This window comes from Entelurus aequoreus, linkage group LG08 (genome assembly GCF_033978785.1).
Source record: "Entelurus aequoreus isolate RoL-2023_Sb linkage group LG08, RoL_Eaeq_v1.1, whole genome shotgun sequence".
In the NCBI taxonomy this organism is placed as follows: Eukaryota; Metazoa; Chordata; class Actinopteri; order Syngnathiformes; family Syngnathidae; genus Entelurus; species Entelurus aequoreus.
The window spans coordinates 36309564-36330462 of NC_084738.1; the positions used below are offsets into that span (position 1 = coordinate 36309564).

Below are 20899 nucleotides of genomic sequence, written 5' to 3' on the forward strand. Positions count from 1 at the left end.
AACGTTATCATGGACACCCCTGCTTATTTCAGCAAGACAATGCCAAGCAACGTGTTACAACAGCATGGCTTCATAGTAAAAGACTACAAGACTGGCCTGCCTGTAGTCCAGACCTGTCTCCCATTGAAAATGTGTGGCGCATTATGAATCGTAAAATACTACAACGGAGACCCCGGACTGTTGAACAACTTAAGCTGTACATCAAGCAAGAATGGGAAATAATTCCACCTGAAAAGCTTCAAAAATTGGTCTCCTCAGTTCCCAAACGTTAACTGAGTGTTGTTAAAAGGAAAGACCATGTATCACAATGGTAAAAATGCAAAAGAAATTAAGTTTCTCAGTTCGAACATTAAATATATTGTCTTTGCAGTATATTCAATTGAATATAGGTTGAAAAGGATTTGCAAATCATTCTGTTTTTATTGACGAATTACACAACATGCCAACTTCACTGGTTTTGGGTTTTGTACAAGTATGAAACATAATAAACACAAGATCAGTTACAAGCCTTCATCCCCTTTCAGCCCCCACCCACTCAGTTCCCAAGGCAATTGTCTCTTAGTGCCTATATCAGATATAAATACACACAAATATATGCAAATATAGATTAAATCTAACAAAGTATATTAAAAATAAATAAATGAATAAATAAGATAAAATGAAAAAAAAATATATGTATATAATAATAATAATAATAATAAAAAATATAATACAAAAATAATACAAGTAAAAAGTAAATAAAATAGATAAATAAACACAACGAATTGGAGTTGGAGTTGTCTTTCTCCAACGGTTAACTCTGTCTAAATTGTGCCAATTACATCATCTGGGGTAAATGGTAAATGGTAAATGGGTTATACTTGTATAGCGCTTTTCTACCTTCAAGGTACTCAAAGCGCTTTGACACTATTACCACGTTCACCCATTCACACACACACATTCATACGCTGATGGCGGGAGCTGCCATGAAGGCGCTAACCACGACCCATCAGGAGCAAGGGTGAAGTGTCTTGCTCAAGGACACAACGGACATGACGAGGTTGGTAGAAGCTGGGGATTGAACCAGGAACCCTCAGAGTGCTGGCACGGCCACTCTCCCAACCGCGCCATGCCGTCCCCTGGGGTGATGACAAGCTTGTCCCTAATAAGGTCTAGGAGGGGGCCCCAAGTTTTATGGAATTATGTCACAGATCCTTTCTGTGAGAAGCCATGACAATTTTAAGTGGTCTTTGACACAAGATTGCAGAGTACACAGTTGACGCAAAAGTTATTTCAAACACTATTCTATTGATGTTGTTCAGTCCTGGTCAGTCAATCAATATTCTTGAAAATGGTTCATCCTACACATTACGTAAAAGTGAACTAATGTACAATACATGTAATCATGTTTGAGTAAGATTTTTTTGTCTGGGTTTGCATCCAGGTGGAGTGGTAGTCACATTCGCTGGGGCCAACCCTTCAGACTGAGACATGTGACTAGTGGGAAGTATCTGAGTCTGACAGAAGATAAATCACTACTGCTTATGGAAAAAGAAAATGCAGATGTCAAGTCAACAGCCTTTTGTTTCAGATCTTCCAAGGTATACAGTCATTCAGTGATTTTCTTCTTCCTGAATTTTTTTCATGAGTTCTTTTTTTCGTGGAAATTCAGGCATGTCAATAGTAGTCAGGATGCTGACTGACATTTTTCCAACAATTAGTTACAATTTGTCTACAGCAGGACTTGAACCGTGACCCTCCGGTTCTGTGGCTCAAGTCCTTACAAACATTCACCCTACATGTAGACTGTAGTCTATAGTGTTTTACAAACAAGTGATGTTGTAATTGCTTCTTCCTTTGTCAGGAAAAGGTTGAGATTGGTGTGAAAAAGGAAGTGGATGGCATGGGAATCCCGGACATTAAGTATGGTGACTCAGTGTGTTACATTCAACACATTGACACTTGTCTGTGGCTCACATACCAGACTGTTGATGCCAAAAGTGCACGCATAGGCGAAGTTCAGAGAAAGGTATGTATGTATGACTCAAGTGTTATGATTATAAGAGTAAGTGATCCAAAGCAGACAATTACATTTTTACTACATCCTGACAATAACCTCAACATTCATCGACACATCAATGTTGTTATGTACTAGGTTAAAGTCATTTTTCTTCAAACTACCTTTACACATTAATTATTACCGACTAATTAGCTCATCTAATTGATTAAATCAGTCTTGAATAATTCCCAGTAATTATTTTCTCATGTCATTTCACTGTTTTTTAAAATGTCAAAACATCAGAAAAGGCAACAGGTCGCACAATTACGTTTTGCTAAATTTACATTTTGTATTATTATTTTTAATTAAGATGTTGTACCTGGATTTCTTCAATTCCTAGCTTTTGTTAGGAGAGGCAAGTGTGTTTCTAATTTGTTTGTTTTTTCATCACAAGGCCATCATGCACAACGAAGGTCATATGGATGACGGGCTGACTCTGTCCCGGTCACAGCATGAAGAGAGTCGCACTGCCAGAGTAATTCGCAGTACTGTGTTCTTATTCAACCTCTTCATCAGGTGGCTTAGCACACACAAAATACACGCACACACACACGCACACACACACAGACTCATTCCCCGCACATTTTACATCAACTGTCTTTCTTTAGCTTTGAACATTCGCTTTTGGTTGCTTCATTCCTAAAATAACAAGCTTGCAGGTCAACTAAATACTGCAAGAGTTACAGCTATTAATGATTTAGTATATATGTTTTTAAATAGCAACAAATGTACTGTATCTGCCTATGCAGGTGGTCCTCCGGTTACAGACAAGTTCTGTTTCTAGACTGTGATGCAAGTCGAGTTTTAGTGCAAGTTTTATTCCCAAGTCATAGCTACTGTGATTTAACATCCAAATCACCCACACTGTACTCAACACATGAAAGATACTGTATAGACAATACAGTAATAAAAGGATAAATTACAAAAATTAAATGAACAGTTACTTACATTGGTCCATGTGGTTGTCTTGTACTCTGGAGGGGGCGTTGAAAGCAGGGGGAGACAGATCTCATGGGAGGGGGAAAGTTTTAATAATGACACCACTACACTGCTTAATAAACGCTGTACATTTCGTAGTAGAAGATACTTTCACCTATTGAAAAATACCATCATTATGCATGATGTTAGTCACGGTTGGAGCAGCTTGAATTGGGCATGTCGTTAATGTTCTGTACTTCACTGAGCATTTTGTGATGTCCAATTTCACTTAAAGGGGAACGTCACTTTTTTTCTTTTTTTTTCTATCGTTCACAATCATTATGAGACACAAGAAGACAGATGTGATTGTATTCTATTGCATTCTAACTTGTAAATAAAAGTCATTTTACACTGGAGCCATTGGGAGGTCCTCCATTCCTCCCATAAAGCTCTCTAAATAAGTCTAAATAACCATCCAAAAATCGCCAACAATACTCCATTTACATTTTGTGACCTGAATTCTGACCAAGTATTAGCAATACTGTTATTATAATCGCTAACAGAGACAAACTATTTTTAGTGGCGCCGTGATCAATCTGCGATCTCAACAGGTCAACAGCGATTTTTATTGACCACGTGCATAACACAAATACAGTGTGCACAGACTCAATATAAATGTACTAATTCAGACAATCTTCCCAATTCATGGTCCATTAATCAAAAACCAACACAGAACGTTAAAATATGTGGTACAAAAACACACAACTTGCCCACTGAACTATATGGACATTATAAAAAACGTGTAATAGTACTATACACAATTCAAAAATACACCCTTACTATGCCTAAATACTCTCCAAAATTTGACATGTTTGACACACTTTAGTTGCTTGAAGGACATAGGTAGAAAATGGATGGATGGATATTTCTGATTGATTACAAAACTTTAAGGATGTCATCAGGGAAGTAGGTGGTAATGGTTCACATTCTCTTAATATTCATTGGTTTATCGTTTATACTTCATATTGTAGTGATGGGAATGTCAACGTGTTGTTGTTCCGTTCGTTAGCTAAAGCGTGTTTTACTTCATTCTTTAACAAACTGACATTTCTATAATCATATCCTAAAAATATTGTAAATCCAACATCTTTTATTTTTGTAAAAAGATTATTTTTACCGTTTTGTGTTGCAAAGAATGTGTCTGTGTCTGTGTGTGCATGTTGTTGTGTGTGCTCCACATAACAGTGTATCGAATTCCTCGAAAATTAGGCTTTATCGCTGGTTAGACTGATTTTTTGGCAAACTGCCCTCTTTCAATTTGGCATTACATATATGCATTCTTAAATCATTGGGATCGCGGTTCTGTGTGAAAGCATCTGTTGATGTCACACCCCTGACAGTTGAGCACAATGACACAATGAATTGGAATAATCTGAAAAAAGTTATTGTAAACTATTTTATACAGTTCTGAAGTGAGGTCAGTGTAGTGATTTACCTAACTTATACATGTATACATATATACATATGTATATATGTACATATGTATGTACATATATATATATACCGTAATTTCCGGACTATAAGCCGCTACTTTCCCCCCTCGTTCTGGTCCCTGCGGCTTATACAAGGGTGCGGCTTATTTACGGCCTGTTCTTCTCCGACACCGACGAAGAGGATTTCGGTGGTTTTAGTACGCAGGAGGAAGACGATGACACAATGATTAAAGACTGACTTTTCATATACCGGTAGGCTGGTTATTTTGATAACGTACAGGCAAGCACTTTGTATTAATTTGCACCGTTGTATTATTTGTACTCTGCACGAATGCTGTTCCCCATGTCAAAGATGTGAAAGTTTGATTGAATGATTGAAAGATTTATTGTTAATAAATGGGACGCTTTGCGTTCCCAAACAGTCATCTCTGTCCCGACAATCCCCTCTGTGGTAGCAGGAACCCCTATATACTACGGTAATTACACATCAAAACCCTGCGGCTTATAGTCGGGTGCCAAGTGTTTTCTGAGGTGGTACTTGAGATCCATGGTTCTAGATCATAAACAATGTCTCTTACCTTGAAAGTAGAAGGATGAGGACATAATCGTATAAGTTGGTCAACTTTGGCATCCAATTTAGACCCAAGATTGTCAAGAAAGACACAAAAAGATGCTTGGTCCCACCCCCCTTTTTTCTTTGAGAGGGTTATGAGTCATTCTTCATCTAAATGGGAATATATGAACATCCCATCAGTGGGCATCCCAGGGACAGCAGACCTTGTACAGTGAGTGATGTTTTATTATGTTTGTTGGCTCTCATGAAGTCTGCAGTGAGTAATAATCAGTGATGTTGTCAAAGAAAAAAACGAACAGTGTGATGCGTTTGTGAAATTATTGCGCTGCGGTAAGTTTAAAATGATCAAAACATATAAATATTAAATATTATTATAAATGTGCCCGTTACTACATTACATATATACTTACAGCATATACTGTATATAAAAACTGAATGGAGGCGTTTGGATTTTTTTTCAAGGGCTTTATAGGCAGAATAGAGCGACTTCCATAAACTCCATTGTATAGGGTCTTTTGCTTCCATTTATTTACCGTATTATAAGGCGCATAGAATAGACGCTACAGTAGAGGCTGGGGTTATGTTATGCATCCCCTAGTTGCGAGACCTGTTGTGGCTCAATATTGGTCCATATATAAGGCGCACCAGATTATAAGGCGCACTGTCAGCTTTTGAGAAAATTGGAGGTTTTTAGGTGCGCCTTATAGTGCAAAAAATACGGTAGTTAGATTGCGAAAAAAACAAAAACATATTTTTGTCTTACATAAGGATTGTGGATGATAGGCAAAATTTTAAAAAAGGGCAGTTTCCCATTGACTCTTAACTTTAACTTTTTCTTCGTTTCGTACTGTACTGTATCATTGCGCCATGCACCCTGTAAAATACTCAAGCGAATGTCTTCTTAACGGACCAAAATGACGTTTTTAATTTAATTTATGGGAGCATGCCCGTTACCATAAATTATTGTAACTCGAGGACCACTTGTAGACAGAAAAAGGTGACTTTTTGATTGAAGATACAGTATGTAGTATATCTAGAAGTTCAGGATGTGATGAATATTTTTTTTTTTTCCTGTAATCAATATTTAACAGGTGTCTTGACACATTAAGAACAAAAGGAAAGACAACAAATTTTGATCTACCAATTGACTCAATCAATCTGAGTCTGCAAGATTTGATTGGATACTTCCAGCCACCTGCTGATCACCTTGACCATGAAGACAAGCAAAATCGCCTACGAGCTTTGAAGAACCGGCAGAATCTATTCCAAGAAGAGGTGGTGTATGTGTGTGTGATAAAAAATATTATAAGGACATTCAAATTAACAACAATTAAAACATAAAACCATTACAACAACAATACACAAAGCACTGCCAGGTATACTGTTGTCAAACGACTAATTGAAAGAAAAATGTAAATAGTCACGAGCAATCACGGGTAATTGCTTGCTTGCATGATTTTGATTAAGTTCTAAAAAGACCCTAATATTTAGACACAAATGCATTTTTATTATCAGAATGTCATACAGGGAAATGTTATAAATGTTTTAAATTGAATGTATGTCATTTATTTGATCAAAAGTATCCTCATTGCACTGCTGTTTTTTGAAATTACGGGTAATTCCATGAGTTACTGCATTATTTTTACAACCCTAATGTTAATTTTAATAATATCATTATTTAACAATTGATGATTCATTGACAGTAGCATAATTGATAATAATTATTATACAGTATTTACAACGCTTTATTTTTCTCACAATTTCAGCCTTATTCCCAAATAGAATAAATTAATTCTTGTCCTCATAATTCTGCAGACAGCTTCCCATAATGAGGATGTGAAAAGTTGTATTTTTTTATTTATTTTTTAAATTTGTATTTTTGAACACGATGCTACAATCTTGGAACACCAAACTTTGGACAGTTTCGCCATTCCTCTTTGCAGCACCTCTTGAGCTCCATCAGGTTAGATGGGAAGCGTTGGTTTTCATCCAGGATGTTTCTGTACATTGCCGCATTCATTTTTCCCTCTATCCTGACTAGTCTCCCAGTTCCTGCTGCTGAAAAACATCCCCACAGCATGATGCTGCCACCACCATGCTTCACTGTAGGGATGGTATTGGCCTGCTGATGAGCGGTGCCTGTTTCCTCCAAACATGACGCCTGGCATTCACGCCAAATACTTCAATCTTTGTCTCATCAGACCAGATAATTTTGTTTCTTATTGTCTGAGAGTCTTTCAGGTGCATTTTGGCAAACATTTTACTAAGAAATGGCTTCCGTCTGGCCAATCTACCATACAGGCCTGATTGGTGGCTGAGATGGTTGTACTTCTGGAAGGTTCTCTTCTCTCCACAGAGGAATGCTGTAGCTCTGACAGAGTGACCATCGGGTTCTTGGTCACCTCCCTGACTAGACTAAGATGAATGCAGCAATTTACAGATACATCTAATGCTTCCCATCCAACCTGATGGAGCTTGAGCGGTGCTGCGAAGAGGAATGGTTGAAACTGCCCAAAGATAGGTGTGCCGAGCTTGTGGCATCGTATTCAAAAACACTTGAGGCTGCAATTGCTGCAAAGGTGCATCAGGTGCAAAGGTGTTTGTTTTTTTTCTTTTTAATGAATGTGCAAAATTAAAAAAACTTTTCACATTGTCATCGTAGAGTATCATGTGTAGAATTTTGGGGACAAAAATGAATTTGTTCTATATTGGAATAAGGCTGTAACAATAAAATGTGGAAAAAGTGAAGCGCTGTGAATACTTTCCTGATGCACTGCATTTTTATTCCCTGAAGATACAAATTGCATGTGGTTTAAGTTCAATGTACTGTTTTCATTTGCCATTTCACTTTAAAATTGTCTGCAATGCATCAGCAAAACTTATCTTTGAACTCCTTTGTAAACTCCAGCTTAACAGATACCATGTCTTCTTTTCAGGTGATATGTGTTCCAGTAGATATACTGTATCTAGGATGACGCATGATTGTGTCAATTGAAAGACAATGATTAGATGTTTTAGACTTAGACTTAGACAAACTTTATTGATCCACAAGGGAAATGGTTCTAATTGTTCTGTTTTAATGATTCATGATTATTTGCAGTAAATTACTTGTGTGCATAAATTAAATTAACTTTAAAATAACCCCATATTATAACCCCATATTTGGACAAAAATGCAATGTTATTGTCAGAATTTCATTCAGGATTTTTAAAAAAATATTTTACTCGATGGCATGACATGTAATTGTTCAAAAATAATTGGGGTTTATTTTGAAGTGAAATTTGCCAGTGAACACACTAGTGGAGTCTCTCCACTCATCTTCGCACTGACGTAGGCACTGTAACTCACAAGTAACCAGGTAAAGAAGCATGTGCGGTCAAAATAAATTGTGCAATTCATCTGTGTTTATATATCATTCTTGCAATAATATTTGTGAGTTAACGCACTGACTTTGACAACCCTAATACATACATATACTGTATATCATTAACATTATAACACAAGAGGTGGCGACTTGTCCAGGGTGTACCCCGCCTTCTCTGTACTCCAGTAATGAGATGTACTTTAGGATTTACTTTATCTTACAATGGGGAAATTTTGTGGTTGCAGTGCATATACAGAAAGTCCACAAAAAAAGCCAAAAACAAATAAAACAAGAGTGAAACATCAAAGAACACAAAGGACATCAAATACATTAAAAAAGCACAGAGCTGATGCAACCAGCTGACACTTCAGTTGTGCCATTTATACATACAGCTACAAAAGTAAAATACCAAAAAATAAGCAATAAATATATAATATTATATATTGGGCACATAAGATTGCACCATGCATTGACAAACAAAAGTATGTAAATGTAATATAATGTAAAGAGAGATATGAAATAGTTGGTATTTGCTTACCAGAGGGTATTCTGATATTTCACTATGAAAAAAATTGGCTGATCAAGGAATCATATGTGTCTATAGGGAATGATCAGCCTGGTATTGAAATGTATCGATCGGCTGCACGTCTACAGCAGTGCAGCTCATTTCACTGAAGCAGCTGGAAGGGAGGCAGGAGAAGCCTGGGGCTCCATCCTTAACTCTCTGTATCAACTTCTAGGTATGAACAAACACGCATACAGCAAGTCATATACAACAATCGTTTTTAATTGGAGGTATCTCCACTCCATTGTTTTTTTAGCTGCACTTATCAGGGGCAACAGAAAGAACTGTGCTCAGTTTTCGGGTTCCTTAGACTGGCTCATTAGCAGACTGGAGAGACTGGAGGCCTCCTCTGGTAAGCCAATAAGTCTTTATTTGAACACACATATGACTTATACTTGTTGTATGTAATATCTTCCTAATTAGATATTATATAGTCATTGTCATTTTTATCGTAGGTGTATTTCAGCACTGCTAAAGCTAAGCGAACCATAATTTATAATGTAATATTTCACGATATATTCTTTGCAGGAAATGCTAAGCGTTACACTTGTTTTAAATAATTATGTGTTTGAAAATATATTTTCAAGGCATTCTAGAGGTGCTTCACTGTGTGCTGGTTGAAAGTCCTGAAGCATTGAACATTATCAAAGAAGGACACATCAAGTCCATAATTTCTCTTTTGGACAAACATGGACGCAACCACAAGGTAAATGCCTAATTTGTCATCAGCCATAGAGCTTACTCTACCTTTATGTATGTATGTATGTGCGTATATATGTTTTTAGGGTCTGATATTCTTCCACATCACTTTTAATAAGATTGTTACCACTAATGTTATTGTGCAATACAAATGCAAGTTGGATTCAGGAACATGCGTGCAGAAAAGAAATCTAATACAAATTATGAATGACATGATTACACCATCAAGTCAATCAATTTCACCAGGATTCCCAAAGTTTAGTCAGTGTGCTTTTTGGCATTTGTACTACAACAGTGAAATATGCTGACAATGATTTTCTCATGTGCATGCTGTTTAGGTTCTTGACGTGTTGTGTTCGCTTTGTGTGTGTCATGGTGTGGCAGTACGCTCCAACCAGCACCTGATCTGTGACAACCTCCTGCCAGGAAGAGATTTGTTACTCCAGACACGTCTGATCAATCACATAACCAGGTATTTGCACAAAAACTGTGACAGCTGTCACGATACATGTCGGTTGTCATACAAGTACTCTGAACAACATTTCATCTTCTTTTTGCCTCAGCATACGTCCCAATATCTTCCTGGGCCTCAGTGAAGGCTCTGCACAGTACAAAAAGTGGTACTATGAGCTGATTATAGACCAAGCGTTGCCATTTGTTACAGCCGAGGCATCTCATCTCAGGGTGGGTTGGGCCAACACAAATGGCTATGTTCCCTCCCCCAGCGGTGGGGAGGGTTGGGGGGGAAATGGTGTGGGGGATGACCTCTACTCCTTTGGCTTTGATGGACTCCATCTTTGGTCAGGTGAGGATAGTTTTTTTTTCTATTTGATGTACAATGATAGAGTATATGCATTGTATGACAGTTACATTTCCCAAAGTGGCTTGTTGTGGGCAGAACACAGTGTACATATGTATTTCTTCTTGGCCCAGTTCTTCTTGTCAAAGGCTTGCTCATAGAAGACAGAAGGAAATGAAGGGAGATAAGGTGACATTGAATTCACTGTTAAAATATTGTCGTATGACTATAAGGGATGAACAATAAATAGCATTAATGATAAACCGCGGTAAACTCCTGACAATTAGTATTATCGTTTTAAATTGAAATTATTGTAAAAACGTAATTGATAACCACACTAATTTATTGGAGCTGTATTAATGTAGTTATATTGTACATCCGGTTATAAGATGGTGGCTAAATAAAATATTTTTTTTTTGTTCAGTTTTAATTGAAATATATAGCATCATACAAATATGTCCAAGGATGCGTCCTTGACTTTATGTGTGGCCACGCAGTAAAAAGTCTTTTATCTAAGTATTTTGTTAGATAAAATCATGGTATGAATTTAAGAAATAATGATTAATCTTTTTTCGATACATTTTGACTTTGGAAGATGGAACGCAAAAGTTTGAATCTCATGCAGCCAGGCTGTATATTCACAACCACTTATGTAACGTACAATGTTATTTTTACCATTTTAATATTTTTTATGAGTTAAAAAACTTTGAACAACACCTTTTATTGTTACAATAATATATTTAAAATCACCTTGCTCCACAATAGCTTTCAATATTTCTCATGATGACTTCTTGTGTCACACAACAGAATTTCTGCTTTGCATTACTTAACAAAATAAATCAAGACATAAATAATAAATGCATTATTTGCACAAAGACTTGGCAAACAGAAATCTAAAACATGAACATGTTTTTCTAAAACTCAGCAACAGTTCTCAGTTGACATTATGATTTGTCAAATATTGCCATTTCAATTGTAATATTCAGATTATTTTATTCTAAGGCTGTCTGAATAGAGCGAGGTGATCTGAATTGAAGATTAAAAATTATTCTACAAAAAGGAGTAAGTACAAGCAGTAGCTATACCAGCACTGGGGACAAGACCGAGCTGTCTTAAGTCCGGCACGTTCTCTGAAAATGGTCGCTCTTACATATGCTTTTGTCCATCTTGCTGCCCCACCTTGGAGGAGATGTCAAACCTAAAGTCATATTAACGTCTGTGTTGGGCACTCATGCACATTCTTGTCCACTGTCACTCCATCTGCAGCTGGTCATTAATGTAGAGATACAAATATGTGTTAGTGTACATACAGATAAGAAATGGGTTGAGATACAGTAGACCATCACATTTGGTGGTACTGTTTTTTATTCAGAATCAGAATTAGAAGAGTTTTTATTGCCATTGTTTGAGAACGGATTCACAAACTAGGAATTTTACTTGGCGCAATCGTGCAACATAAAACACATACAACACAGAATAGAATAACATGAGCTGTAACTGAGCTATCAGATCCTGTTATTGTTCATGTGCCTGATGGCCGAGGGGAAAAAAACTGTTCAGGTGGCGGGAGGTGTGGGTCTGGATGGACCATAGTCTCCTGCCTGAGGGGAGAGGGGAGAATAGTTTGTGTCCAGGGTGAGAAGAGTCAGCTGTGATCCGACCCACACGCCTCCTGGTCCTGGAGGAGAACAGGTCCTGGAGGGGTGGGAGTTGGCAGCCAATCACATTCTCAGCAGCACTTACGATGCGCTGCAGTCGATGCTTGTCCCGGACTGTGGCGTTGGGGAACCACACGGTGATGGAGGAGGTGAGGATGGACTCGGTGATGGCTGAGTAGAACCGCACCAATATCTCGGTCGGCACCTTAAGTTTCTTCAGCTGCCGCAGGAAGTACATCCTCTGCTGGGCCTTCTTGATGAGGGAGCTGATGGTCGGCTCCCACTTGAGGTCCTTGGTGATGGTGGTGCCCAAGAAACGGCTGGAGTCCACAATGGAGACGGGGGTGGGAGAGTCAATCAGGGTGAGGGGGGGTGGTGGGGCTTTGAATTTCCTGAAGTCCAAGATCATCTCCACTGGTTTCTGGGCGTTCAGCTCCAGGTTGTTGAGGCTGCACCAGGACGCCAGCCGGTCCACCTCTCTCCTGTAGGCGCACTCGTCGCCATTCGAGATTGGTTCCGCTCTTATCTCACAGACAGATGTTTTTATGTAATATGGATGCATGTTGCTCAGGAACCCTTGAGATATGATATGGGGTTCCTCAAGGCTCAATTTTAGGTCCCATTATTTTTAATCTTTATATGCTGCCTCTTGGGGACATCATTGGGAGACACGGCATCAGTTTCCACAGTTACGCTGCTGATTCACAGTTGTACATTGCCGTGTCTCCTGATGACACAGGACCAATAGATCTACTTTGCATTTCAGACATCAAGTCATTGATGGCAGTGAACTTCCTACAGTGCTAACAAGCACCAGAGGGCGGGAGCATATTACACCAGTTTTAAAGTTGCTGCATTGGCTTCCTGTCCATTAAAAACAAGGAACCCAGATTTCCCTCGCCCGGACGCGGGTCACCGGGGCCCCCCTCTGGAGCCAGGCCCGGAGGTGGGGCACGATGGCGAGCGCCTGGTGGCCGGGCCTGTCCCCATGGGGCCCGGCCGGGCACAGCCCGAAGAGGCAACGTGGGTCCCCCCTCCAATGGGCTCACCACCCATAGCAGGGGTCATAGAGGTCGGGTGCGAAGTGAGCTGGGCGGCGGCCGAAGGCAGGGCACTTGGCGGTCCGATCCTCGGCTACAGAAGCTAGCTCTTGGGACGTGGAACGTCACCTCGCTGGGGGGGAAGGAGCCTGAGCTAGTGCGCGAGGTGGAGAAGTTCCGGCTAGACATAGTCGGACTCACTTCAACACACAGCAAGGGCTCTGGAACCAGTTCTCTCGAGAGGGGCTGGACTCTCTTCCACTCTGGCGTTGCCGGCAGTGAGAGGCGACGGGCTGGGGTGGCAATTCTTATTGCCCCCCGGCTCAGAGCCTGCATGTTGGAGTTCAACCCGGTGGACGAGAGGGTAGCTTCCCTCCGCCTTCGGGTGGGGGAACGGGTCCTGACTGTGGTTTGCGCTTACGCGCCAAACCGCAGCTCAGAGTACCCACCCTTTTTGGATTCGCTCGAGGGAGTACTTGAGAGTGCTCCCCCGGGTGATTCCCTCGTTCTACTGGGGGACTTCAACGCTCATGTCAAGTGAAACCTGGAGAGGCGGGATTGGGAAGAATGGCCGCCCGGATCTGAACCCGAGCGGTGTTTTGTTATTGGACTTTTGTGCCCGTCACAGATTGTCCATAACAAACACCATGTTCAAACATAAGGGTGTCCATATGTGCACTTGGCACCAGGACACCCTAGGCCGCAGTTCCATGATCGACTTTGTAGTTGTGTCGTTGGATTTGCGGCCTCATGTTTTGGACACTCGGGTGAAGAGAGGGGCGGAGCTTTCTACCGATCACCACCTGGTGGTGAGTTGGCTGCGATGGTGGGGGAGGATGCCGGACAGACCTGGCGGGCCCAAACGCATTGTGAGGGTTTGCTGGGAACGTCTGGCAGAGTCTCCTGTCAGAGAGAGTTTCAATTCCCACCTCTGGAAGAACTTTGAACATGTCACGAGGGAGGTGCTGGACATTGAGTCCGAATGGACCATGTTCCGCGCCTCTATTGTCGAGGCGGCTGATTGGAGCTGTGGCCGCAAGGTAGTTGGTGCCTGTCGTGGCGGTAATCCTAGAACCCGTTGGTGGACACCGGTGGTGAGGGATGCCGTCAAGCTGAAGAAGGAGTCCTATCGGGTTCTTTTGGCTCATAGGACTCATGAGGCAGCGGACAGGTACCGACAGGCCAAGCGGTGTGCGGCTTCAGCGGTCGCGGAGGCAAAAACTCGGACATGGGAGGAGTTCGGGGAAGCCATGGAAAACGACTTCCGGACGGCTTCAAAGCGATTCTGGACCACCATCCGCCGCCCCAGGAAGGGGAAGCAGTGCACTATCAACACCGTGTATGGTGAGGATGGTGTTCTGCTGACCTCGACTGCGGATGTTGTGGGTGGAGGGAATACTTCGAAGACCTCCTCAATCCCACCAACACGTCTTCCTATGAGGAAGCAGTGCCTGGGGAATCTGTGGTGGGCTCTCCTATTTCTGGGGCTGAGGTTGCTGAGGTAGTTAAAAAGCTCCTCGGTGGCAAGGCCCCGGGGGTGGATGAGAACCGCCCGGAGTTCCTTAAGGCTCTGGATGCTGTGGGGCTGTCTTGGTTGACAAGACTCTGCAGCATCGCGTGGACATCGGGGGCGGTACCTCTGGATTGGCAGACCGGGTGGTGGTTCCTCTCTTTAAGAAGGGGAACCGGAGGGTGTGTTCTAACTATCGTGGGATCACACTCCTCAGCCTTCCCGGTAAGGTCTATTCGGGTGTGCTGGAGAGGAGGCTACGCCGGATAGTCGAACCTCGGATTCAGGAGGAACAGTGTGGTTTTCGTCCTGGTCGTGGAACTGTGGACCAGCTCTATACTCTCGGCAGGGTCCTTGAGGGTGCATAGGAGTTTGCCCAACCAGTCTACATGTGTTTTGTGGACTTGGAGAAGGCATTCGACCGTGTCCCTCGGGAAGTCCTGTGGGGAGTGCTCAGAGAGTATGGGGTATCGGACTGTCTGATTGTGGCGGTCCGCTCCCTGTATGATCAGTGCCAGAGTTTGGTCCGCATTGTAAGTCGGACACGTTTCCAGTGAGGGTTGGACTCCGCCAAGGCTGCCCTTTGTCACCGATTCTGTTCATAACTTTTATGGACAGAATTTCTAGGCGCAGTCAAGGCGTTGAGGGGATCTGGTTTGGTGGCTGCAGGATTAGGTCTCTGCTTTTTGCAGATAATGTGGTCCTGATGGCTTCATCTGGCCGGTTCGCAGCTGAGTGTGAAGCGACTGGGATGAGAATCAGCACCTCCAAGTCCGAGTCCATGGTTCTCGCCCGGAAAAGGGTGGAGTGTCATCTCCGGGTTGCAGAGGAGACCCTGCCCCAAGTGGAGGAGTTCAAGTACCTTGGAGTCTTGTTCACGAGTGGGGGAAGAGTGGATCGTGAGATCGACAGGCGGATCGGTGCGGCGTCCTCAGTAATGCAGACGCTGTATCGAGCCGTTGTGGTGAAGAAGGAGCTGAGCCGGAAGGCAAAGCTCTCAATTTACCGGTTGATCTACGTTCCCATCCTCACCTATGGTCATGAGCTTTGGGTTAGGACCGAAAGGACAAGATCACGGGTACAAGGGGCCGAAATTAGTTTCCTCCGCCGGGTGGTGGGGCTCTCCCTTAGAGATAGGGTGAGAAGCTCTGCCATCCGGGGGGAGCTCAAAGTAAAGCCGCTGCTCCTCCACATCGAGAGGAGCCAGTTGAGGTGGTTCGGGCATCTGGTCAGGATGCCACCCGAACGCCTCCCTTGGGAGGTGTTTAGGGCACGTCCGACCGGTAGGAGGCCACGGGGAAGACCCAGGACACGTTGGGAAGACTATGTCTCCCGGCTGGCCTGGGAACGCCTCGGGATCCCCCGGGAAGAGCTGGACGAAGTGGCTGGGGAGAGGAAAGTCTGGGTTTCCCTGCTTAAGTTGCTGCCCCCGCGACCCGACCTCGGATAAGCGGAAGAAAATGGATGGATGGATGGATGCATGTTGCTCAGGAACCCTTGAGATATGATATGGGGTTCCTCAAGGCTCAATTTTAGGTCCCATTATTTTTAATCTTTATATGCTGCCTCTTGGGGACCTCATTGGGAGACACGGCATCAGTTTCCACAGTTACGCTGCTGATTCACAGTTGTACATTGCCGTGTCTCCTGATGACACAGGACCAATAGATCTACTTTTTAACTGCATTTCAGACATCAAGTCATTGATGGCAGTGAACTTCCTACAGTGCTAACAAGCACCAGAGGGCGGGAGCATATTACACCAGTTTTAAAGTTGCTGCATTGGCTTCCTGTCCACTTCATTTTAAAGTTATATTATTATTTTTAAAATGTCTTAATGGCTTTGCGCCTTCTTATCTATTTGACATGCTTTTACCGTATCAACCCTCACGGATCCTGAGATCCTTTGGCACCAAACTTTCAGCTTTACCAAATACTATAATTATATTTAATCAGACTATTTACTGATCATGTTAAACTCTAATGTTTTTTATTATTTGTTGTGTTGTTTTCTATCTTAATTATTGATATTACTACTAGTATTCTCTCAATGTTACGTTTTTATTAACTTATTAATGTATTATTTACAGTATTTATATTTTATTTTTATATATGTTTTATCATATGTTTCATACCATTTTTAGATGGCGTTAGTTTAAGTTGTTCTCCAGTGTGGACGCTTCAAAGATGGCATTTTTTCTTCAAATCCTCAGTGCCATGCCATGTTTTGTTTTTGTTTTATTATTGTCAATTGTGTGTGTGTGTGTGGGGGTGTGTGGGGGGGGTGTTTTCCTGTTCTTTTTTTTGTTTGCCATTTTCCTGTGTATGAAAAGTGATTTATCTTCTTTGAGCAAAACCAAGGCCAAAAGTAGTAACTTCGAAGGCGTTCCATTTTACCCAATAGAGGAAAAATATTTCCTTACCAGAATCCACACATGCTTTTATAAATGAGGCCCCTGAACCTTACTTTTTTAACTATATGGTACTGTATATTCAATGTCAAACTGTCAACTGACAGGTGCAAACTATAAGTATTGCTTAAATATAACCTATGCCTTTGCATTGATTTTGTGCAGGTTGTATTGCAAGGACTGTTACCTCACCTAACCAGCACCTTCTGAGAGCAGACGATGTGGTGAGCTGCTGCTTGGACCTTAGCGTGCCGAGTATCTCCTTCAGGATCAATGGCCAACCGGTTCAGGGCATGTTTGAAAACTTCAACTACGATGGCCTCTTTTTCCCTGTGGCCAGTTTCTCTGCCGGAGTCAAGTTAGTGGATGACTCAATGCTATTCACCTCTAATTAATTCCTGTATTTACCGGTACTTGTCTAATATGCGTGATGTCGCTGCAGTGACATCCTATCAATGACTATCAGTTAGTGTTTGCAGTTTTCTTCGCTAACACAAATGGCTTAGTAAAAACTATGTGCCATTTATAATTTTGTTGTTTGGTGTACAAATCATCTTTACTAGCACCATTTTATCATCTGCTCACCTTTTTGACTTTTATTCTGACTTTCCCTCCAGGTTTCGTTTCCTACTTGGAGGTCGCCATGGAGAGTTCAAGTTTCTCCCTCCTCCAGGGTATGCTCCTTGCTTTGAGGCTGTGCTGCCCAGGGACAAACTGAAACTGGAGCCCTGCCAACACCAGACAGCAGGAAGAGACCTTTTGGGGCCCACTGTCACCATGAGCCAGGCGGCGTTCACACCCATGCCTGTGAACACCAGCCAGGTGCATATAACTGGAATATTCACAAGATTAGACAGACATATATATTTACTTGATCATAGACGATAAATGACTGAATAAAAAAAACATTATACACATTCATTTATATACTCAACCTGCCGTTCTCTGTCTGTGTAGATCACTCTCCCACCTCATTTAGAGAGAATCCGGGAGAAGCTTGCAGAAAACATTCATGAGCTGTGGGTGATGAACAAGATTGAATTGGGCTGGACCTATGGTGCAGTGAGTATCGAGTATCCCTGTGTCATGATGCCACACAGATTTGAAAATGTCTGACATGCATAGATCTGTTTGCAACATATCTCTGTATATGTTATCTTTACCAGTGGTTCTCAAACTTTTTTCACCCAACCACCTCAGAAAAAAGTACCACCAAAATGACCAACATTAAAATACAGTAGCGTAGTAAGCCTAAATATTCATTAAAAACTAGGCAGAGGTTTTATTTTAAAATGTACAGTATATTTAATATTTTTGGCCACTGTAACATTCCGTTGCTGTATAGTTTTAACAGGCACAATGTGTTTGAATATAATTAATTAAGTGATTCTCTGGCCTACCACCAAATGGAGCCCCACAGTTTGAGAATCATTGATCTATATGATTGGTTAGGACTGTAATATTGGTTTGGTATGGCTGGTTATTTATTGGGTGTGCCAATGATGCAATAACTATATTTGTGCCTCTACCCGCTAATCGACATGCAATCATGCGACTGTATAGTGAAAAAAAATCAACGTAACCTTGGTTCTTTGATAACACAGTGAGGTGTTTCAAGATGGGATATCGCCTTGGGCATGTATTACTGAGGACACAACGTCTGTCAGGATGACAGACAGGTCGAGCTGTTCCTGGGGCGCCCTAACACCCGGAGGGGGTTGCAACCCCTTATAGGCCAGTGAGATGGCCTCCATAATCCAGTGAGAATGCCTTTATCGAGAAAGTGGCTTGCCTTCAAGAGGTGTTGCCCACGACACTAACAGCTTATCCACTCTTCTGAACATCGCTGTTCCTTTCACACAGGGGTGCGGTGTCAAACTCGTTTTCATTGAGGGCCACATGGCTACTCTCAGAGGGCCGCTTGTAACAGTAAATAATATTTAAACATAACTTGCGTCTTGATATTATTACGCAAATATTTAATGATTATATATATTTTTTACGTACACTTTTAAAATAATATGTAGATTTTACAGTAAAAAAACCTGACAGCTCTGTTGCCAAAATTTTACCGTAAAATGGACGGTGTTTTTAAAAAACAAAAAACGATACCACAGTTTTTACTGTAAGATCTATTGTGTATTACTTTGAATGGAAAAATAATATCACAGTTTTTTTTTAATTTACGGTAACATTTTGGCTAAGCTACCTGTTTTTTCTGTAAACATATTTTTTTACAGTGCACAATTTGATGGATAACTTTCTTTAAGATCATGAGTCAAGCCTATATTTAAGTATCTATATTGATTTTAACCAAACATTTTTGAATTGAATATTATATCATGTTTAAAAGTACAGTACATGTATTTTTTTATGTCAAAATGGAAAGTTGAATACATTTATTAGGAAAAAAACGCAAATTAATTCCAGGCTTTCGAGGGCCACATAAAATGATGTGCTTGGCCAGGTCTGGCCCCCAGGCCTGGAGTTTGACACATGCGCTTCAATACATTCATACAATGCCCTTACAGGGCACAACGAGTCTGTCATCCTGACAGACGTGTCATTAAAGTTTCTGTAGGCGAAAGGCGATATCCCATTGTGAAACACCGAGCAAATTTAGAAAAATAACTATTGTTGTTTTTGTATTGTATTCAAATATGCAGTTTTCCACAGCTGTAAGGTACAGTCAAATTGGTGAATGAGCACAGATTACGGGCAATAGTGTTATATTACAATTTGAACTGATAACAGGATCCTTTTGAATGGATTTCCCAGATTCAGATATTTGTCATCGAAGTCAAGTGTGTGCTCCTTCTAGATACAAAACAAAGCAGAAATTATACTCAGCATTCTATGTGTGTGTGTTAGGTACGAGATGACAACAAGCGGCAACACCCGTGTTTGGTGGAGTTCTCCAAGTTGCCTGAACAGGAACGAAGCTACAATTTACAGATGTCTTTGGAGACCCTCAAGTAAAGCATCACACAATGCATTTTTTAATTACATCTTTTTTGATGTGTCACTCCATTAATTCTGATGATAAAAATAATGGCCACACTTTACTTTATCGACTGTGCTGTTGCCACCCCATGACTGTCCCTCAGGATTGTGTGTGTGTGTGTGTGTTTATTTATTACAGAACTCTTCTCGCTTTGGGGTGCCATGTTGGTCTTGCAGATGAAAATGCTGTAGAGAAAGTCAAGAGCATGAAGTTGGCACAAAAGTGAGTTAGCTCTTAGACATTAACATACAAAGCTTGATGACTTAATTATTAGTGCTATTCTTCTATCTCTATTATTGCAGCTATGAATTGTCCAGTGGTTACAAACCTGCTCCTCTTGACCTTGGTCACATTAAACTCACCTCCACGCAGGAAGCAATGGTGGACAAATTAGCTGAAAATGCACACAACGTCTGGGCAAGAGACCGCATCCGTCAGGGTTGGACCTATGGCATTCAACAGGTAACTGTTGTGACAAAGTGTGGTATGATATATTGACACACCAATAAATTCGAATTGCCCTGCTGTTACATTATTTATATGTGGACAGTAGATATTGATACTCTTATTGTCCAAGTTGGACTTCTTAATGTCATGTGAATCTCAGTGTTTCTTATCAGCACAGCATTATCAAAACAACCTATGGATTGTTTTGTACTTAATAACTTATTTGAAATATAATACAGTACAATATGAGAGCAACATGGGGCATCCTAAATAGCATTATTAAAAATGGTGCTAAGAAAGATTATCCTAAATACTTCTCAAATGGAAATGTAAAAAATTACAATATGAACAAAGTACTTGAAAGCTTTAATAAGTATTT

At 41.1% G+C, this 20899-nt stretch overlaps 1 protein-coding gene across 5 annotated transcripts in view; it reads left to right on the forward strand.

Annotated features, from left to right (window-relative positions):
* Positions 1–20899, forward strand: part of ryr2a (ryanodine receptor 2a (cardiac)) — a 273470-nt gene that overhangs the window by 72766 nt on the left and 179805 nt on the right. For all 5 annotated transcript variants that reach the window (XM_062056398.1, XM_062056400.1, XM_062056401.1 and 2 more), the window contains exons 10-24: positions 1424–1580; positions 1844–2008; positions 2433–2554; positions 6115–6298; positions 8992–9127; positions 9209–9304; positions 9540–9658; positions 9990–10123; positions 10215–10456; positions 17235–17427; positions 17687–17891; positions 18027–18131; positions 19941–20044; positions 20212–20295; positions 20376–20535. In XM_062056398.1, coding sequence (XP_061912382.1) covers positions 1424–1580; positions 1844–2008; positions 2433–2554; positions 6115–6298; positions 8992–9127; positions 9209–9304; positions 9540–9658; positions 9990–10123; positions 10215–10456; positions 17235–17427; positions 17687–17891; positions 18027–18131; positions 19941–20044; positions 20212–20295; positions 20376–20535 — 2206 coding nt within the window. The remainder of the gene's footprint in view (positions 1–1423; positions 1581–1843; positions 2009–2432; positions 2555–6114; positions 6299–8991; positions 9128–9208; positions 9305–9539; positions 9659–9989; positions 10124–10214; positions 10457–17234; positions 17428–17686; positions 17892–18026; positions 18132–19940; positions 20045–20211; positions 20296–20375; positions 20536–20899) is intronic.